Here is a 20301-nt window from a genome sequence, read left to right as displayed (position 1 = left end):
CCAAACTATGTTGTTAGAAACACACAAAATATTGCTGTTTATTTATAAATCTATAATATTTAGAACATTTTTGGACATGTGCAGGACGCCATATTTTCCGCATGCAATGCACTCTGGGGGCGATGACGTAAATTGGTTGCACTTGGAAGAATAGCTATTGACGCTAGTGTTTGTTTACACGCTCACCGTATTAAGAATTAATTAAAATGCCACATTGAGCTGCTTTTGGATGTAATTTCCAGTCTAAGGGCAACAAGGGGAGTGATGTGAGTTTACTTCCCACTGGCAAGAAGAGGAGACAGCAGTGGGAAGATGCCTGTGGACGGACACAACTTCCCAAAGATCCGCGGCTGTGTTCCCGACATTTTTCTCCTGATGCGTTTGAGGCTTATAGTCGACCACAACTTCTTAACTCATTCACTGCCAATGACGACTAAAGTTGTCATTTGCATTTTTTACTGTGTGGGCATTGGAACGAGCCCTCACACCATGAGAACAAATATCTCAGCTCTAAAGCTGATCTTCATCCGCGTACGTCACACGTCACGTGATCAGGAAGCAGAAAATCCATGTGTTAGGAGATCGTTTTGGGACGCTGCAGCAAAAAAAAAAATTGAGGCGCGAACTGGAAAAGCGTCTGCCGATCACAATTCAACAACAGATTATGAAAGAACGGATAAAGATCGAAACGGGCGGATTCTTCCTGATGTAAGAGGTGAGTCTCCACGTTGTTTTGGTTGTTTTGGCGTCAACATCATCCTAGCGCGCGATGTTCTGACTCTTAAAAAAACAGTAAAAATGGCGAGAAACGGTGGCAGCGAAGAGCTTTACCGATCAGGAAACGGCTGGCAGCGAATGAGTTAAAGATCTCACCATAAGAGAAGGCGGAAACTAAATGCTTTAACGAACATTTTCCCACACATGGAGCCTAAACGCCCTCGGAGAGACGAGACGCTGGGCGCTCTCCTGAGCCGACAACCCGCTCCTGCAGCTGCCGCTTCTGTCATGTTGGGCGAACCATCAGACACGCCACTCATCACGGATGAAGCTGAACATTCACCTCTCCCGTCAGTAAAACAAGCAGTAAGTGTAGCAATACAGTGTTCTCCCAATATATAATATCTGCTAAAATGATTAAAGTTGTTTCACTGAATATTCTAATCATCTATAAAGCACACGACAGCTCTGGATGGTAAAATGCTCCTAAAATCATTCATAATTGAATAAGTTTGATCACACGATAGCTTACCATTAACTTCTGCTGACAAAAATGTGAGCTCTTGACAACAAACACTCTCCCTCTCGGTTACCACGGAGATGCATTTGCCGCACACGCACCACCGGTTTTGTCCTGCACTCGCTTCATCTCGCCCTTCTTGCTCTTCATTTTGATGCTCATTTTGTGAACCATGGTCAGTGATGTCCTCATTAATGTGTTGCTCTGGTTCAAATTGAAAAGGCTGAACAGATGAGATGACACGTTGATGTCGCTGAACAGTCACTACAGGGTCGCAAAGCCGGCCGGTACAACCGAGGTACAACCAAATGATGTCACTACCCAGAGTGCAGTGCGGCGCTAACAACAATGGCGACCTACGAGTTAAATGAAGACATTAAGAAGGTTTTTCACACCACTTTATTATAACTGACACTAACATTTATATTTTAAGAACCACAAAGTTTTGTAACCCGGGTTCCTTTTAAGTGATGCAAAAAAGCAAAAGCTCTAATCAGTGCAAATTCACAATAAAAATATAATACAAGAATATTATTTAGAGTGGTTTTGATTTCTTGATTTAAAAAGCTAATTAATAAACCAGATTGTTATTGATTACAGAAGCAATGCTATACATAAAATAATAAAAACACAGGAATAGAGAGTTATGTGTTGAAGTAAGGGTACGGATTACACAGAGGTTTCCGGGGGAGCCCTGTGAGTTGATGGCTTCCAGGGGAGCCGGGCTCCCCTTAGCTCCCCCATAAAACAAAGTAAAATGCACTTAAATGCAAATTGCTCTAATTATAACAAACCAGTAGAACATTCATGAAAATTTGCAATCGGTTTGCCTGCTTTTTTCCAAGTAAGGTGAACTATTTAGATTTTACACTGTATTTGTTTATTATCATTTTTTATTTAAAATTTCAAGCATTAAATTAAATCCTTCTAGCACCCGTTATTATCAGTCTTTAAAATATTTGTTACCTCCAGTTTAAGTCAATTAATATTTAATTTTAGCTCTATTTTCCACGAAACTCTGAATGTCCCAGAAGAGCTCCGCTGGATGAAAGCTGTGGCCCAGTTCTGTCACCACATGGGCACAACCTGAATTTAAACTGAAACCTCACACTACTCTTCCCTGAATAAAAGCCAATAAATCAGAAGATATAAAAATGGTTTGGACATTTTACATCATGGCGTTTGTAACGAGGGCTGAGTAGAATAGGTGCCTCAAAATTAAAAATGTATTCTATTTTTCCTCTAAGTTCAGGCTAAAGATAAAAAAAGGCTCATCTGTGTGAATAATTGGGTCAAAGTCAGAAAGAGTTTGCGTCCTCTCGTCTCATGTTTGGTTTATTCTGCAGAAACTCTTTAAGTCAGTCTGCAGTTAAAATAAAAGCCCACATGAGCCAGAGAAAATGAAAAGTATCGGATTCATCGAACAGAGACGAGTGCCAATTTCATCAAAGTTTTCATTTCACTGCAGTCTTATTACAGCGCTCTCCCGCTGGCCGCCCGAGGGCCGCGGCTGAACACGACTCACCGATTTCATCCTGAATCTCTTCGGCCACATATGGTACTTTGTAGAGCAGGGACAGGCTCTGGTTCATCCTCTCCTCGATCACCCGCAGGTGGGTCATCACCTGGAAGAGAGAAAGAGACAAAAAAAAAGTCAAAAATAAACTACATCACGATGAAACGGAGTTTTAAAAATCTTTTTCAAAACTGAAACAGCCCCACTTTGTAAGTAAGATGGAGATATGTTTTATTTTGAAAATTCAGATGATTTAATGTTTACCCCCCCAAAAATTTCCATGACACATAATTATATTAATTTAAGAACTCTTTTTACAGAGAAACAAAAATTAAAGGTAAAAAAATTTTTTTTTGTAAAAAAGATAAATAAAATATTAAAACATTTGCACCTAAATATTATTTTACGAGTAATGCAGAAAATTGAACATCTCTATTTAAAATAACTATCTTCCCAATATAAATGACTAAAAGATTTATGTTTAGGAGTTAAGTGCCCACCCGGTAACCGGAGGGTTGCAGGTTCGAGCCCCGCTCAGTCTGTTGTGTCCTTGGGCAAAACACTTCCCTCCTTACCTGCTGGTGGTGGTCGGATGGACCGGGGACGCCTGTGTTTGGTAGCCTTGTATCCGTTAGTGCACATGACCATCAGCGTGTGAATGACAGGTTGTGTTGTAAAAGCGCCTTGGGGGGTTTAGAAGGTGCTATTTGAATACTGGCCATTTACCATTAGAATTTATTTAACTTTAACTTTCACAACAAAAAATAAATGAATGAAATCAGAATTTTATAGTATTATTACTAAGCGACTACTAAACTATTATTAAGGTTTTAATTTAGGAGTGTAATTTTTTATTTAGACCTTCCTGTAGTTTTTACATTTATTTCACTCATTTAGGTTTTTGTCTAATTTCAGCGCACGTTTCAAAAAAGTAAACAGAGAACAAAATTACCAGTTCAAGGATTACAAATATGACAGATTAGATTAGAAATCTGGTGTTTTAATAATCGTGCAAAAAAAAAAAAAGATCAAAAACATTAATCAGAAATGAGTGTCAGCTAGAAAAGCTGAGAGTTTAACTCATGAGGGCTGGAAAAGAGGCAGGAGAACAAATAAAAATGGGAAGAAAATGACAAAACAAGATAAAGTTGAAATATTTCAAATTAAACTCTTGTGTTATAAACTCTAATTTCCCCTACATGAATGAATATTTGAAGCAAAGCTGATATTTCTCCACCTAAAGGCAGATATTTATTCTGGGATGAATCATTTTTATTAAGTAACTCTTCCTCCTCTCCTCCACACAACCACGATCTGACAAAAGCAACAACAAAACAAAAACTTTAGCAGATAATAAATTAAACTTTGTATTTTCCCAACACCACCAATATGCTGTTAGCAGAGGAATCAACTGTCCCACGATTCTGCCTCCAAGACTCTTGGCAGAAAATAAGTTTTTGGCAGGAAGCTGGTGTTTTTAATTTCCTCACGTGGCTGTAGTGCACAACAAACACCAGTAGGCGGCAGCAATTCCCCATCTAGAGGCAAAGCTGCAGGGCCTGTGGCTACATCCTGTCAACAAATCCTCATTATGACGGATTAGGCGTCAGAGCTGAACTGACAATTATGAAGCAACAAACCGGAGCCTCAAAAGTCACATAAAATGGGTAAAATAAAGCTGAGTATTTAGAAAAGATGATTTTAAATAATTTCTGGGTCGTGTGAGAATCTCAGCCTGACAAATGAACACAGAGTGGCTCCTTGTGGATGAGTTCAGAGGTTCTCCTCCTCCTAGATTCACCATTTATCTAAAACAACCCCCACGGTCCTCCTGTGTCCACCTCTCTGTGTTATTTCATCCATCTGCTCAGTTATCTGTAACACACACACACACACACACACACACACACACACACACACACACACACACACACACACACACACACACACACACACACACACACACACACACACACACACACACACACACACACACACACACACACACACACACACACACACACACTGCGCAGAGTCCAGTGTTACACAAGACCTGTTAATCTTAGGCTGAGGCTTAAGTGAATGAAACAGCCGCCCCTCCCTGCCTCACACGAGCACGCTCGCTCCTCCTGGGCTTCATCTCTGGGAGGGAGAGACGCACGCACTCCTCTTTCTACCTCCCACACACTTACAAACAGGGCAGAGAGGAGCAGGCTGAGACATCATTATCCTTCCTCTGTCTGAGGAGGAGGATGGAGATTGCACATCAGCTCGGCACACGCTCTCAGACTTACAGACATGCGTCCTACGTCATCAGAGCGAGCTGCAAAATGTCAACATATGAACAAACTGGAATTTACTAAACAGGAACCCAAACCTAAATTAGTCTTTATTGATTTCGAATTTTTAACACTCAATTGACTCCAAAGTGCTTTCACTGCTAATTAGATTAAAAGGATTGTAGTGATTGCTTGCAGGACCGACCTGTGACTTCATCTGTGCAGCTTTTTCAGGATCCACAGCCAGAACGTGCTGGTAGTGGCGAATGGTGTGCTGGCGGTCCTTGTTCTCGGCACGGACGTATCGTCTCAAGGCCTGAAGGATGCGATGAGGCTGTAACACACACACAAAGCAAATGTTGGTCACACAAACGTGTTTTTATAAACTGAATAGTTTAAGTGAAAGAGATGTTAACATTTTCAGCTATTGCTTTAAAACTGGTTTAGGTGGTTCTTGAGCCTGAAACAAGAACTCCACACTGGACAGTCCTCTGCTGACCAGAAACTGCACTTAAGAGTTTTGTGGTTTGGGTAGGAAGATTAGCGGGAGTTCTATATCTGCTTTGCGAGAATAGCTGTTTCCTGTGCCTTTAGCTAACATAAAGGCTAGCAGTTAGCTTTTTCAGTTCACCAATGGTAATAAAAAGCACAGGAAGAAGATTTTTGCTTTTTTTGTTGGCATCACGGCAGAGCCTGGGGGTAAAAATAATAGAGTAATGTATTTGGAGGCGACACTAACAGCTAAAACCAGAGTGAACATCGGTGCAGCCTACACTCATTTGAGGAAGCTAAAGGAGGCTATGAATTCTTGGACTGATGGTGACCTGGGGTGTTTCTCAATGCTAAGGAACCTTGCCTTGATGTCTTGGCCTCGCCCCGGTTGCCTATGAGATACGTCATCAGGAGCTGCCAAGACGTGTTCCAATGTTCATGTTCTATCGAGGTGTGTGCTCTCCTCTCAGTTTGTTAGCCGTTTAGCTAGCTGAGCAAGGATACACGGGAGGTGTCTTGTAGCCTAGGCTTCGTCAAAAATTACCCACAATACACCGCAGTATTTTCAAAAGGACGGCGGATCAGAAGCCGGCAGCTACTTTGAGGGCAGTTTTAAAGTTTAAAAGTAAGTCAACTAATTTAAATAATTTTTAGATCCAAAGAAGTTATCTATTGTTGGTTAATTGCTTAGTATTTGCAGCTTTGGTGGCTAGCGGGTAGTAACTCAGTAATATTTTTAGTTTAATAAACATATACACAATTTAAAAAGTAAAAGGCTCGTTATATATTTATATTGAAACTAATACATATAAAATATAACGTTATCTCCCGTGTCACGTGACGTTACGTGACTGCCGTGGAAGCCGCGATCACGTGATGCAAGTCTGTTCCATTTAACCGTTTTCTTTCACCAGGGAAGGACAGCGTCCTTGCAAGCAAGGCGCCTGGCCTCGCACAACATTGCCTCGCAAGGCAAGGCCCCTTGACACTGAGAAACACCCCTGGCTTTGTTGCTACTGGACTTGTAAGTAACAACATGTTTTTGTCCATGTGGATATTTTTACTTCGTGGCTTGGCTCTTATTAGCGTTATCTCATGCTAGCAGAAAATTAAGTAACATTACCAGGGCAATTTCAACACATTAAGTACAAAAATAAATTTTTTGAATTTTATTCATAGCAGAAACAACAGACGAGGCAAACTGTGTGAAAACACAACAAAAGAAATCCGGTTAGAAAACAGCTGTAGGTGCTAAATGTGACTGTCTTTGTGCTCATGGAGGATTTCTCCTGGTGAAGTGATTCTTTCACCTCATGATGAGCTGATGTTTGACAGGATATTTAAAAATTAACCACAGAAATGTGTGACAGAGGTGTGTGTGTTTGAGTTGTGCTACCCTGGGAGGGTCGGCCTGAAGGGCAGCCAGGTAATTCTCCAGGGCCAGGCGGCGTCGATCGTTCAGCATGGCCTCCACGCGGGCCAGGTGAGTCTCCACCAGCTGCTGCTTCTCGCTGGCTGCCTCCTCCTCCAGGGACTCCACCATCGCTTGGAAGTGCTGGAAACAAATCCACAAACATCTTTAAAGTGGAACTTACTCATGTGCCATCGTCTTGGCTGTTTCAGTCATTTTGGGTTTAGCTGTGGCAGCAATCTCGATTCAGAGGCAAACATTCAGGGAAGATCATCAAAATCCAATTGGCCTTTCAGGAGACGATTTCCTAAAAAACACAAATAACTATTTCCTTTTGCCTTTCAGTGGCTGCTGGTAAAAATCCAACTCCTGGTTTCAGTTTCAGCACCTGTCAGGGTTGTCAAGGGACTCATTTAGACGTCTTCCTACTTAGACTGTGTCCTCGTTTAGTTTTAGAGAGGTGAAGATAAAGCAGCTTGGGAAAGGATCGTTATTGAAGCCAGTAAGCTGACATATCTCATCCATACAAAGGGACAGAGTACGGGAGTCCCAGAGGGAAGGATCGGGGTGTTACCTGGATCAGCGTCTGTCTCTCAGCCTTCGGCAGGTTCTTCGCCTGACGATCAGCCTCCTCCCACTCTTTTCGTACCTGAAGTGACAGACGTGGAGAGAAAAGAGGTACAAGAGTCTTACTGCATCATTTGAAAAAGAATGAGTCAGAAAATTGCAGAAAACCTTGTTAGAAAATGATTTTTATGCACAAAAGGTGAGACCTTTTCTAAAATTCAGTTTCTGAAAGCTCCTGTTATTCCTACATTAGTGAATACTTCCCACTTATTCAAACAAAGTTTCTCATTTCTCTTGAAATTTCTGAGAATGATGCAAAAAAAAAAAAAAAAGTCACAAAATGTTTTATGTTTCCCAACAAAAGATATTTGGTTTTCCTATTGCCCGACTCACCCGCTCCATGCGGTTCCGGTGCCGGATCTCCAGCTGCTCCTTGGCTCTTTGGAAGCGGCTGTGCTCCTTGTCGTCAGCAGGAGTCTCAAAGTAGAGGTCCACATCGTCGGTGGGCTGGGGGGTCGGAGGAAGAGCTGGAAAACAACAAATGGAGATTTAAAAAAGTAAAGTCAGATGAAAAGACAGGATATGATGGAGATGGAGAGAGGGAGAGAGAGAGAGAGCTGAAGGGGGAGAACAGTGCAGAGCTGAATCCTCACTGGTGTTCCTCCACCCACAGTAGGTCTGATCAATCTGACATTTTCTCTGTTCGGATTTTCCTTCATCCTCTCATCGACTTTCTGCCAACAGATCCCTTCGCTAATGGAGACACCGTCGTGTTTGACGGCTGGGTCGTCCGGAGCGAGACCTGAGGGGACCAGATTTGGGATCCTCTCTGTGCAGATGTGAGGAACTCGCTGCACGCAGCGCTGTGACCTCCAAAGACCAACGCGGCAGCAGGAGATGCCGATGCTGATGTTACCAATAAAGCCGCAGCTCCTTCTCTGAACTTTATCTCATTTTATCAGACGGCAAAATAATCCAGCTGCCTCAGGCCATGAACCGCATTTAACCCGATTGAAATGAATCGCATCACTACATGTGCCGACATGCTGGCGTGTTTCTAAAAATAAAGGTGGAGCTCTGTAGGTGGATGGAACAAAACAGGTTGTCAAAAGACCGAAAAATGAATGAAAGGCAAAAAGCAAACAGAAAAGTAAAGATGGAAGAAAAATAAACCTTTCTTGCATGCACAGGAATAAAGAACTAAAGCAGAAAAGTTTATTTTAGGCTTGTTTTTCAAAATTCTATATTGTACCTAAAAATTGATTCTTTATTCTATATTAAGCTGCGCTTTATGGGTTTAACTCAGTCTTAAAGGTGCAATGTGTAGAAATGAAATAAAAATTACAACTTGTGTTAAAATTTGGTTACTGCAACAACTTTAAACAACTCTGGAGCTTTTTGCCGACCGTCTTCAAATTACAATCGTCCCTCCTTCCTGATTTGAAAGGAGAAAAACTGACAAACCCTGCAGCCAGCTGGATATAAAATATGTTTCAGTATACCCTTCCTTCCAAAAGGACTGAAACATTCGACTCTTGAATTTTTTTCACTGTAAATTTCTCACAATATTCTTACATACTGCACCTTTAACTTGCATTTTTTGACACTCACATAAAAAATACTCCTTAATTTTATGTAGTTTCATAGAATTTAACTGAACAATAATTAGACTAATTTGCATGAATTCACACATGCAGGTAGTTTATCTGCTGCATCAAAATAATGAAGCAGATTTTACCGTCTCTGCAAAATCAAATAATAATACAATTATTTCCTTATACTTAACATAAACACAACTTTGTTATTTTAACTTCTTTAATATTCAGTTGAAGAAACAATTAAAAGTAAACAATGCAGCTCAATAAACAAAGCAACGTGATGCTTTATAATTAAAAAGCAGGTAAAATAGGAGTTTTTCTTCTTTCTGCTCCCTAAAACGTCACGATTTTGCAAGAATTTTGTGTCGGCATGCTAGAAAATGAGTAAAATCAATAAATGAATGAAAAGTGTTTAGTGGTTGTGTTTTCAGATGTTCGAGGCTTTAATAAAGTTGAAGGTTTTTATTTGAGTCTGACAGACGGAGAAGAAGGAGGTTTGATCAGTTGGGTCTCGGTCTTGAGACACTTACTCAGACGTTTGCACACAGCCATGCAGTACTCCTCGGAGTCGAAATTGTTGCGGTTTCCGGCACAGCCCCCGTATATGAAGCGCACGCACTTCCTCTGGCTGGCGTCGAAGTGCCAGCGGTGCATGGAAGCACGACAGGGGCCCGTTTCGGCCTCCAGGGTGCACACGGCTGCCGGCGGAATGTTGATTAGTTCCTTTGACCTCCACAGGACCAGAAACATCAGGTACAGAAAACTACCAGCTGGTTCTTAACTCCAGGGCTACCAATCAAACTCAGTGCTGGAGCAGAATTTATGAACAGGATTATGGGGATGAATTTTGACAATGAGGAACTAAAATAACGTGATAATTGTTTCAAAGGCATTACAAACCTTTCACTTCTTCTAAAATCTTATCCTCATCCATCTTCTCTGACATTTTGTTGCTCTGTTTCTTCTCATCCTCATCCTGATCCGTCTCCTCATCCTCATACACGTAGTGGTACTCTTCCTCATCTTCCTCCTCCTCATCACCTTCGTCTCCTGGCTCCTCCTCCATCTGAGTTGGATGCTCGTCAGCTGGTGTCTCACTGAGGGGGGGGGGGGGTCAGATGCAGAAACATTTAACCATCCCTCTAAAAAACAGGGGATAATCTTTTGAGGTAAATTTGAGGCTTTTATTGTGAAGGATTAAAGGCAGTTCTTTGGATGCCCCCTTGTAAATGCAAAATATTCACACAGCAGCTGCTCACCTGGCCTCTGCAGCATCATCTTCATCCAGGTCAATGTCTTCATCCTCCACCTGCTCCTCTACAATGTCCTCCTGTGGGGTCATGGAGGTCGGGGTGGACTCGGCGGAGCGGGAGGCGGGACAGCACACATACTCGGTGCCGTGAAACTTGTCAACTTCGCAGGGCAACAGCATGCCGTAGCTGTGCAGCACCATGGAGCTCCTGGAGCAGGCCTGAGGATTTGAGAAAAGTTTGTCTGATCAACACAATCCAGGGTGTTGGACTAATAATTGGTCCCTAAGTAAATATCGTAGCCCCACGATGGCCCCCCATACTCAAAGATCCTAGATCTGCCTCTGGAGCAAATAAAATGTAAAGGTGTGGAACACTGAAAAACATTTTTTCATCATTATTATTTCTGATTATAATAAGTCACTCTTGAGTTTTTCATGCAGGCCGAACACGACAATAGTCTTCTACACCCATCTCCTGCATTAGTTTCTGATAGAAAACAGACGATGAAGCTCTAGGATTAGAAAAGCCTGACAGATGTATGTCACACTGTCCCTTAACATTCATGGACTCACCCATCTTGACGTGAGACAGGAAAGGGTGTTGTTAGTTTAACGTCAATGAAACAGCAGAGAACGTCTCAACTAGCAGAAGCTAACCATTAGCACCTCCACCACACAGCAGAACTCCTCCAGGCTTGTATTTTTGTGGACATAAAGCATCCATGTTGCAAAGCCAACGGAGTCAGAGTCGTGTTGCTGTTAGCCAATCTGAAGTGAGATGTCCAAAAATCAGGAAATAAGACTCCAAATCCTGCTGTCTCCCCCCCCAGAGTACGCTTTACCGGCATTCATTAGAGACACTACAAATGTATTGATTAAACGAATGTTTCCCACCTTTGATAAGAAATTAATTCATCCACCAGGTGTCACTCTGATGTCATCTGACCTTAAACATGTCCTCATCTCTTCTCATCACCCTCATTAGAACTGCTTCTTTAGTGCCTCCTGTTGCACTTAATGAACCCTTTTGTATTAACAGCAATAAATGACTGTTAACCTTCACACAAACGCTAATCTCCCCACAACTTTCTAACCTCCTTAATGTGATCCTATGCAGATGTGCATGTACCTTGTTTCTGCCTTCTTGTGCCCACATCTGCAGTCGTACAAGCAAATTCTCCTGATTCTCATATTTGCATTAAAAAAAAGAATATTACTTTAAAAAAGCTATTTTTGGTCTGGCATGCCACATCTCAGCACTTAATCATTTCTGTATGAGATAAATGTCTTTTTTTAGCCCATTTTACTCATAGAGCTGCTTGGTTATTAATCCAATTTTAACAAAAGGTGTTTGATTTTTGAGCTTCAACTTCCTTTTTGTGGTTCGGAGTCGGTTGGAAAATATTTTCATTGATACGTCTCAATGCTCTCAGAGGTTTAGTGATTAATTTTTTATCTGATGAACTTCTAATAAGGACTGTGAGTAGCATGCTTATCTACCGACAGATCGACACACTTATGACTCATTTGTCACATTTCTAGAGTCACGCAGCCCCTTCAGTGACCTGCAGCTTCTCTGAGTTTTCAGAAGCTTAAATAAAGGATTAAACACTTCAACATTGTTTTGGAAGTCCTTAACCTGATGTTCCCACTGGGAGAGTTTACTGATGCTTAAATGTTAATGTAAAAAAATGTTTCAGACTACAGTTTGCTGTTGCTTGGAGCTCTGTGACGTTAGCGAGTCTGGAGGTAAAAGGTTGGAGGTGATGAGAGCAAAAACGTGACGGGAGCTGCGGACTGATCCGGAGTTGCCAGAGGGGGGATTAACCTCACAACAACCTCAAACACTAATCTGATTAGAAGATGAAATGTGAGGACTACCAGTAAGCCAGAGATCAGACATCCGAGACTCAGACAGGTGGAAAGATGTTCAGAAAGGAATACTGGGAGGTAAAGAGGGACGATTATAGTCATGACTGAAGTCACACACACACACACACACACACACACACACACACACACACACACACACACACACACACACACACACACACACACACACACACACACACACACACACACACACACACACACACACACACACACACACACACACACACACACACACACACAAAACTCCAGTCATTACAAAAGTCTACTCCGGTGATTCTTGACAATATAAAAGGTTTTTATTGTTGAGTAGATAAATGTAGCTCATCTGAATGTCTAATCTGTTCCAGTTCAATAAAATCTGATATGCCACTGTAGCGTTCATAATTTGGGACATTTAATTTAACCCAAGTAGCAGCTCCCATTGGCGGTTCTGTGGGTGGGGTCTTGGCCTCTGCTGAAATCTGAATGCCGCCCTGAGGTGCCCCTGTACTGTCACTCATCTGTACTTGGTACAATCATCAGATTTTTGGTGGATGCAATTCCAAATCCAAACACTAGCGGCACTAATATGCAAAATAGGAGTTTCGAGTGTGAAATCTTGTGTAAGGATGTAGAATTAATACTTGGCCCCTCAATAAATATTGTGGCCCTTTGATGGCCTCATATTCAGAAAATTCCCAGATCCGCCACTGGCTGCTGCTGACTTCCGACAGCACCAATCTTCCCAGCAGCTCTCCGACAAACATCCTCCCACTGCTTCCTATGGAGTCCCTCGTGCCGTTACCTCTTTGGCCACGTTGTGCCACTGCTGGTGGGTGACGCACATGTCCATACGCTCTTTGTGGAAGAACTTGCACTTCTCTGGAACCAGGAGGATGTCACTCACAAATTCTCCCACTGCAAAAGACAAATCACATGGACCAATATGGCTGTTAGTCACAGCACCAATTTGTCCTCGGCAGAAAAAAAAATTCTTCCTCTACAGCACTGCCAGGGTTAGACGCAATAAATCACTCCATGGGGCTAAAAAAGGAATAACAGATGAGATGAGCAGGAAGAAAAAAAAGATTCAATAATTCATAGTTGGCTGGTTCTTTACATCTCACTGTGGTGGGATAACAGAAATGATGTTTGACAGTCACACCTGTATGAACACCCCAAACCGAAAAAGGATTATTCATCCTGTTTAGCTGCATCTGCAATCAAAACGCCTGCAGAGAAAATCCGGTTCTACCCTGTGGCTCCTTATTAGGCCTTGAAAACTCTTCCTGCGACTCAATGATATCAGTACCTTTTAAATTATTATTTAAATTCGCTGATGTTTTCTTCATAGAGCAGGACGACCGAAAGCAGATCTGGAGGAAATAAATGGCATGAAAAGGCGTCTTGTGTCTTCCTATGAATAGTTCTGGGCTAAAATCTGCTCCCAGTCTAAATATGGTGAAAGGAGTCATGATGGAGATTAAAGGAAGGCCCGGGCTGAAGGTGCTCAGGTAGAAACAGATGGAGAAAACAGACGGGGAGGAGGGGAAGATAGAGAGATGGATGGTTTAGAGCCGCTACAGAGGGGGCAGACGGAAAACACACAGATGAGAGCTCTATGCAGCGTTGTAACTGATCATTTAGAGGCTTGCCATAACCTCGGCTTGAAGGAGTGCCGCTTGAGCACGGGTGAGGCGGGAAGGCGGGCGGAGGGAGCAAAGGCAGTGTTTTGGAAAATGAGAGGGTAGGAGAGGAACAGGAGAGAGCTGGAAATAGCAGCTGCTTCTCATCTGGGAGGTACAGTAACAGAAACCGAACCCCATGCCCCCCCTCAGACTCGAGTCAGATGTGCGTTCTCCAATGTCGAATTGTTCAACATATTGTAATTCATAAAATGTGTTTTAGCATCCTGAGCGGCCTCTTTTCAGAGAACCTGGGTTTACATCCTTCAGGATTGATGGGCTAATGGCTAGTCCAGAGACAAAATCTGTTGCTGCCATTTTAAAACAGATCCTGTCTCCTAAATTCAATTTCAAATAACACAATTAATAACATGGAGTTCACCATCTGATGCCTCAAAGAGTGAAATTCTACAAGAATTCCTATTGAAATGTAAAGTTTTATCAGATAATAAATATAATAATAGGTGAAATTAACAGAAAACATTATTATTTCTTACTTCTAAACAGAAACATACATAAAAAAGCATAAAATCATTTAAAAATGTGATATAACTGTTTATCCAGACTCAAATCTCTTAATTTCTCTGGTGAATGTAGTGAAATTTTTTGACATCTGATTAGAATTTTTAAAAGGGATGAAAACATTTTCTGTAAACGACAAAAACGAAACAAAAAAAATACCCCTCCAAACTGGACTCAACGTCTGTTTTTTTTTTCCTAGGCACAACCACCTGTGCTAACTTGTTTCAAACAATCATCCTCATGGCTAAAATATTTTCATATTCTATATTTTCATAAAAATATGTCTGAAATTTTTTCCAGAAATTCAGGCTGGAAACACTTAATATTTAATTAGGTCTGGAAAAAATACAAAAAAGAAAAAATTTCCAAGGCTGCGCTGAAGCCCTATTTCTTAAAAATTTCTGGATACATTTTTAATTTTATTTCTAAGGACCTACGTAGACTAAGTTAAACAGCCTGAAAGTTTAACAGAAAGAACTTTGGACGTTCTTCTCCGGACTCGGCACAAACACACTCTTCATTAGGTTCTGTCAGTCGCACGCTCTGAGGGTTCCTGGAGGATTTCAGGGTGAAACCACCTGCAGCAGCTCTGCAGCAGGATGATGGATGGATGGTCGTGTTTGGAGAGCAGCTGAACCTTTAGTCGCTGCAGATAATCCTGCATCACATCTCTGAGCGCATGAACTCCTTTCTCTGTTTTGACTCCACCTTCATCTGTTCCTCCTTTGCCCTTCCATCCATCTGATAACCTTGCCAACATCTTACTTCAGATCAGCGGCAGTAGAGGTGGATTTATTGATCTATTGACTGAAGAAGGAGATAAGCGTTGATGCCAGATTGACATGCTAACAGCTAGTAATGTGGCACACAAGACCATAGATAAAAAAAACTTAGTATACATAAAAAACAAAAAAATAAAATAAATGGAATTTCTTCATTAGATGATAAATTGACACATAGGACATATGTTCCATCCATCCACACATCCATCCATCCATCCATTGTCATCCGCTTATTCGGAGTTGGGTCACGGGGGCAGTAGCCCAAGTTGAGAGGCCTAGGCTTCCCTCTCCCCAGCCACTTGGGCCAGCACTTCCAGGGGAATCCCAAGGCGTTCCCTGGCCAGGTGAGAGACATAGTCCCTCCAACGTGTCCTGGGTCTCCCTTTAGGCCTACTCCCGGTTGGACGTGCCTGAAAAACCTCACCAGGGAGACGTCTAGGAGGCATCCTGACCAGATGCCCGAGCCACCTTAACTGGCTCCTCTCGATGTAGAGGACAAATGTTGATTACATAAAAGAAAATGTTTCAAAATCAGTTATTATCCTAATTAAACCACAAAACTTTGTGATTACTATATGGTTCTTGTGGAACACTTGTTTAATCAATACATTTGCAGTGGTCTCTTGCAGGAATGAATGCTTTGTAAACTGTACTCTGTGGGGTGGGGGGACGCGCCGGTGCACCATTTCCAGGAACTAAAAAGGAGCCAGGTGTAGACAGCAGGTTTTAGAGTCTTACTTTCTGATATTTGGACAACTCGCATTGGATAACAGCAATGCAACTCTACCACCGACTTCTAACATGGATGTTTAATCTTCACAAATAACACAAGCCTGGAGGAGTGCGCTACCAACACTATCTATAGTGGGGACGGTGTGCTGCTGACCTCTACTCAGGACGTTGTGGATCGGTGGGCAGAATACTTCGAAGACCTCCTCAATCCCACCGACACGTCTTCCAGTGAGGAAGCAGAGTTTGGGGACTTTGGGTTGGCCTCTCAAATCTCTGGTGCTGAGGTCACTGAGGTGGTTAAAAAGCTCCTCTGTGGCAAGGCTCCAGGGTTGGATTAGATCCGCCCAGAGTTCCTTAAGGCTCTGGATGTTGTGGGGCTGTGTTGGCTGACGCAGCTCTGCAATATCATGTGGACATCAGGGGCAGTCCCACTGGACCGGCAGACCGGGGTGGTGGTCCCCTTATTTAAAAAGGGGGACCGCAGGGTGTGTTCCAACTACAGGGGATCACACTCCTGAGCCTTCCTGGTAAGGTCTATTCAGGGGTTCTGGAGAGGAGGGTCCGTCGGATTGTTGAACCTCAGATTCAGGAGGAGCAATTTGGTTTTCGTCCCGGCCGTGGAACACTGGACCAGCTCTATACCATTAGGGGGATCCTGGAGGGTGCGTGGGAATTTGCCCAACCAGTCTGCATGTGTTTTGTGGATTTGGAGAAGGCATTTGACTGCATTCGTCGGGGGCCCTGTGGGGGGGACTCCGGGAGTATGGGGTACCCTCTGTTACAGGCTGTTAGGTCCCTCTATGACCGGTGTCAGAGCTTGGTCCGCATTGCCAGCATAAGTAGGGCTTGTTCCCAGTGAGAGTTGGACTCCGCCAAGGCTGCTCTTTGTCACAGATTCTGTTCATAACCTTTATGGACAGGATTTCTAGGCGCAGCCAAGGTGTTGAGGGCATCCGTTTTGGTGGCCTGAGGATCAGGTCTCTGCTTTTTGCAGATGATGTGGTCCTGTTGGCTTCATCAGAACGTGATCTTCAGCTTTCGCTGGAGCGGTTCGCAGCAGAGTGTGAAGCAGCTGGGATGAGAATCAGCTCCTCTAAATCGGAGACCATGGTCTTGATTCGGAAAAAGGGTAAAATGCCTTCTCCGGGTCAGGGATGAGGTCCTGCCCCAAGAGGAGGAGTTTAAGTATCTCGGGGTCTTGTTCACGAGTGAGGGAAAACTGGAGCATGAGATCGATAGGCGGATTGGTGCTGCATCTGCAGTGATGCGGGCGTTGTACCGGTCTGTCGTGGTGAAGAGAGAGCTGAGTCAGAAGGCGAAGCTCTCGATTTACCGGTCGATCTACGTTCCAACCCTCACCTATGGTCATGAGCTTTGGGTAGTGACCAAAAGAACGACATTGCGGACACAAGCGGCCGAAATGAGTTTTCTCCGAAGAGTGGCTGGGCTCCCCCTTAGAGATAGGGTGAGAAGCTTGGTCATTCGGGAGGAGCTCGGAGTAGACCCGCTGCTTCTCCACATCGAGAGGAGCCAGTTGAGGTGGCTTGGGCATCTGGTCAGGATACCTCCTGGATGTCTCCCTGGTGAGGTTTTCCGGGCACGTCTAACCAGGAGGAGACCTAAAGGTAGACCCAGGACACGGTGGAGGGACTATGTCTATGGAGGAGCTGGCCCAAGTGGCTGGAGAGAGGGAAGTCTGGGCCTCTCGCCTTAGGCTACTGCCCCCACAACCAGACATTGGAAAAGCGGATGAAAATGGATGAATGGATGGATGGATGGATTTTGGGGAATTTTAAATTTGATCTGCTAATTTATTCATCTTCTAACTTTCTGAAAACGACTTTGGGTGATTTCTGAGCTGAAGAACAATGTTTTATTGTTCTGTATTTCAATTCATTTGGGTTTATCTTTCCTCCTAGAAAAGATGACTGGAGTCATTCCAACAAACAGTTCCAATTAACTTGATGATTTAAACCCATACAGACGCTCGTCTTCCAGGGACTGACCACTCCGCAAATAATACGTCTGAAAAATAATCCCGAGCCATTTGACAAAGACGTCACACTGCAGGGATTACAGAGCAGCAGAACCAAAGATTCATTGTTCAGAGACAGAAAACATGAAGGGATTGTAAAGGAGACTCTCTCATTTCTCTCTTCTTTAAAAGAAAAAATATTACGCTTCTTTTTGAATTATTTATCTAAAGCTATTAACTTGACATGGATTCTAGTCCAGCCTTATTAACCCGACCCTCTTTTTGGTGTATTGAATACATTTTTTTAACAAAAAAGTGAGGAATATTCGTCAGAATTCAGCTGCATGTTTTACATCCAACAGGTCAGATATGACGAGTCGACGAACTAATCATGAACACACTTCATTAGATAATCAGGCTGAAACCCTCTTTCTGTTTACATCCATCGGTTTCGTCTCAGTTCAGTTATCTTATTTACAACCAGCCGAGGTAACTGATGGGAGCGAGAGCATCGACTTTTACAGAAAAATAAAACACAAGCAGATGGACAGCAACACGCCTCTACCACTGATTCTGCTTGCTTAGCAACTTTAATGTTTTATCTCCATAAATAACACAAGCCTAGGGGAGTTCTGCCATGTTGCAGAGTTGCTAATGCTAACGGTTAGCTTCTACTAGCCGAGACATTCTTTGCTGTTTCCTGGACGCTAAAACAACAACAGCCTTCCCTGTGGTGAGTCAAGATGGGTGAGTCCAAGACTGTTAAGTGACAGTGTGACGTAGATCTATCAGGATTTTCTGAACCAAAACAAAAATAATAATCAACATTTTTTCTAGTGTTCCAAGCCACATTTACCTTGTTTTTGAAATTAGGCATCTTGGGGTGTCTAAAGGTGGTTTTCCAGGAATGCTACTCAACCTAAAGCAGCTCTGTACAGCGTGGTTTGAATCAGCCCACGAGTGTAGTTTTGTTCCCATGCCAGTTCCATGACAGAAAGTGGGTGCACCCCTCATAGGAGGGGAAGGGGTGGGGATGGAGGGGTGCGTAATTTTTACTTGTGACAAAATAACATGAGGTGATTTGTAAACAGTGTAAGGTAACCTGTATGCTCCACAGAAACAACTCAGCTGAAAAATGGTGGTGTTGCTGGGCATTTTGCTCAGTTTTATGGCTTTTTGAACCAGGAAATAGCTGCAGGCAGTGAAACTGAAAGTAAAAAACTCTTGAGCAACCAGTGACTCCGCCCCGTAGCCAGTCAGCGGCCAGAATCGCAATGCCGCCCGACTCAGCCTTGCCAGGTACCTCAACGGTGCAGGGGCTAAAAATAGGGGAGAAAGTAAAGGGAAAATAATGAACCCTGCCCTTGGAAACAGTGACTGGGTTGAGCTCCATCGGCCTAAGTTGCTCTGAGTAGTGTTCCTGGAAAACCACCTTAATGTACCAAAAAGTCTGTGCTGTGTTTGACCTGCTTTCCTATGTACATCAGATATGTTGTAATGGACATGGAGATACAGTTCAGAAAGGAGCTGGTTTAACACATTATGGGCTTAGACACGCCCCCTTACATTTGTATGTCTCAACCCATGCCTGAGCTACTGCTAACGTTGGCCCTAGCTACTGCTAACGTTCTATGTAAGATGAGACAAAAACAAAGAAGATAGTCTGAGCAAGCATGTAACATTTCCGGATGTACTGTGTAGCGATGAGGATCGAGTTTCCTGAATTTGAATGAGTGCCAGACAGACCAATAGCTTGCAAATGTATATATGGGCTAATAGGAGGTTTCTGATTATGTAGTTGAAACCAGGTTTTTGTGAATTTATTGCAAGTTGACTGATAAGACAAAAAAATGTTTTCTAGTCCACACCATCTGCACCATGGTTTTAGGATTAAGTAAATTATGGTAACTGGTTATTGCTTCTTCTCATCTGTTTTTTCATCTCGGCTCAGAATCGAGCTGCGTGTTTGTAGTCCAATAAATTTCCCCCCAAAACCTCCTCTTCTCTGCCAAAAAATGTTCTCACACGGTAACCCATTTCACACTCCAGCGCAACCGCTAATGGCTTTTTTTGTCCCAGAAAGGGGCACAACTTGATTAGTAAGCGCCTTTTGGCCAGAAGAAGTGATCCTAAAACTGTCTGCACCATAGAAGAAGATGCCTCCGCCCTCTATCTAACAGCAAAAACACAGGGAGACTCGATTTCTCTTGTTACTGCAATTCTCCGAGGAAGTAGAAGTGAGCTGTGTTTTTGTACATCAGGGTGGAACTCTGAGGCTGTTCGTGGCATTTCATAAATCGGGATGCAGCCATGTTGCCACAGCTGATTACAGTGAAGCTGTGGGGAACAGAGGAGGCAGGGAGTCATTTGTGACAGAGCAG

At 43.0% G+C, this 20301-nt stretch overlaps 1 protein-coding gene across 5 annotated transcripts in view; it reads right to left on the bottom strand.

Annotated features, from left to right (window-relative positions):
* Positions 1-20301, bottom strand: part of aplp2 (amyloid beta (A4) precursor-like protein 2) — a 71433-nt gene that overhangs the window by 8311 nt on the left and 42821 nt on the right. For 4 of the 5 annotated variants that reach the window (XM_054742596.2, XM_054742599.2, XM_054742598.2 and 1 more), the window contains exons 4-12: positions 13030-13142; positions 10360-10571; positions 10001-10197; positions 9631-9798; positions 7896-8029; positions 7510-7584; positions 6921-7079; positions 5238-5366; positions 2763-2862 (exon numbers count right to left, since the gene is read on the bottom strand). In XM_054742596.2, coding sequence (XP_054598571.1) covers positions 2763-2862; positions 5238-5366; positions 6921-7079; positions 7510-7584; positions 7896-8029; positions 9631-9798; positions 10001-10197; positions 10360-10571; positions 13030-13142 — 1287 coding nt within the window. The remainder of the gene's footprint in view (positions 1-2762; positions 2863-5237; positions 5367-6920; positions 7080-7509; positions 7585-7895; positions 8030-9630; positions 9799-10000; positions 10198-10359; positions 10572-13029; positions 13143-20301) is intronic. The other variant, XM_054742601.2, reaches the window with a different exon arrangement.

The sequence above is a fragment of the Nothobranchius furzeri genome, chromosome 13 (genome assembly GCF_043380555.1).
Source record: "Nothobranchius furzeri strain GRZ-AD chromosome 13, NfurGRZ-RIMD1, whole genome shotgun sequence".
NCBI classification, from domain to species: Eukaryota; Metazoa; Chordata; class Actinopteri; order Cyprinodontiformes; family Nothobranchiidae; genus Nothobranchius; species Nothobranchius furzeri.
Note: the sequence above shows the minus strand (reverse complement) of the source record. Positions and strands in the feature narration are given on the sequence as shown.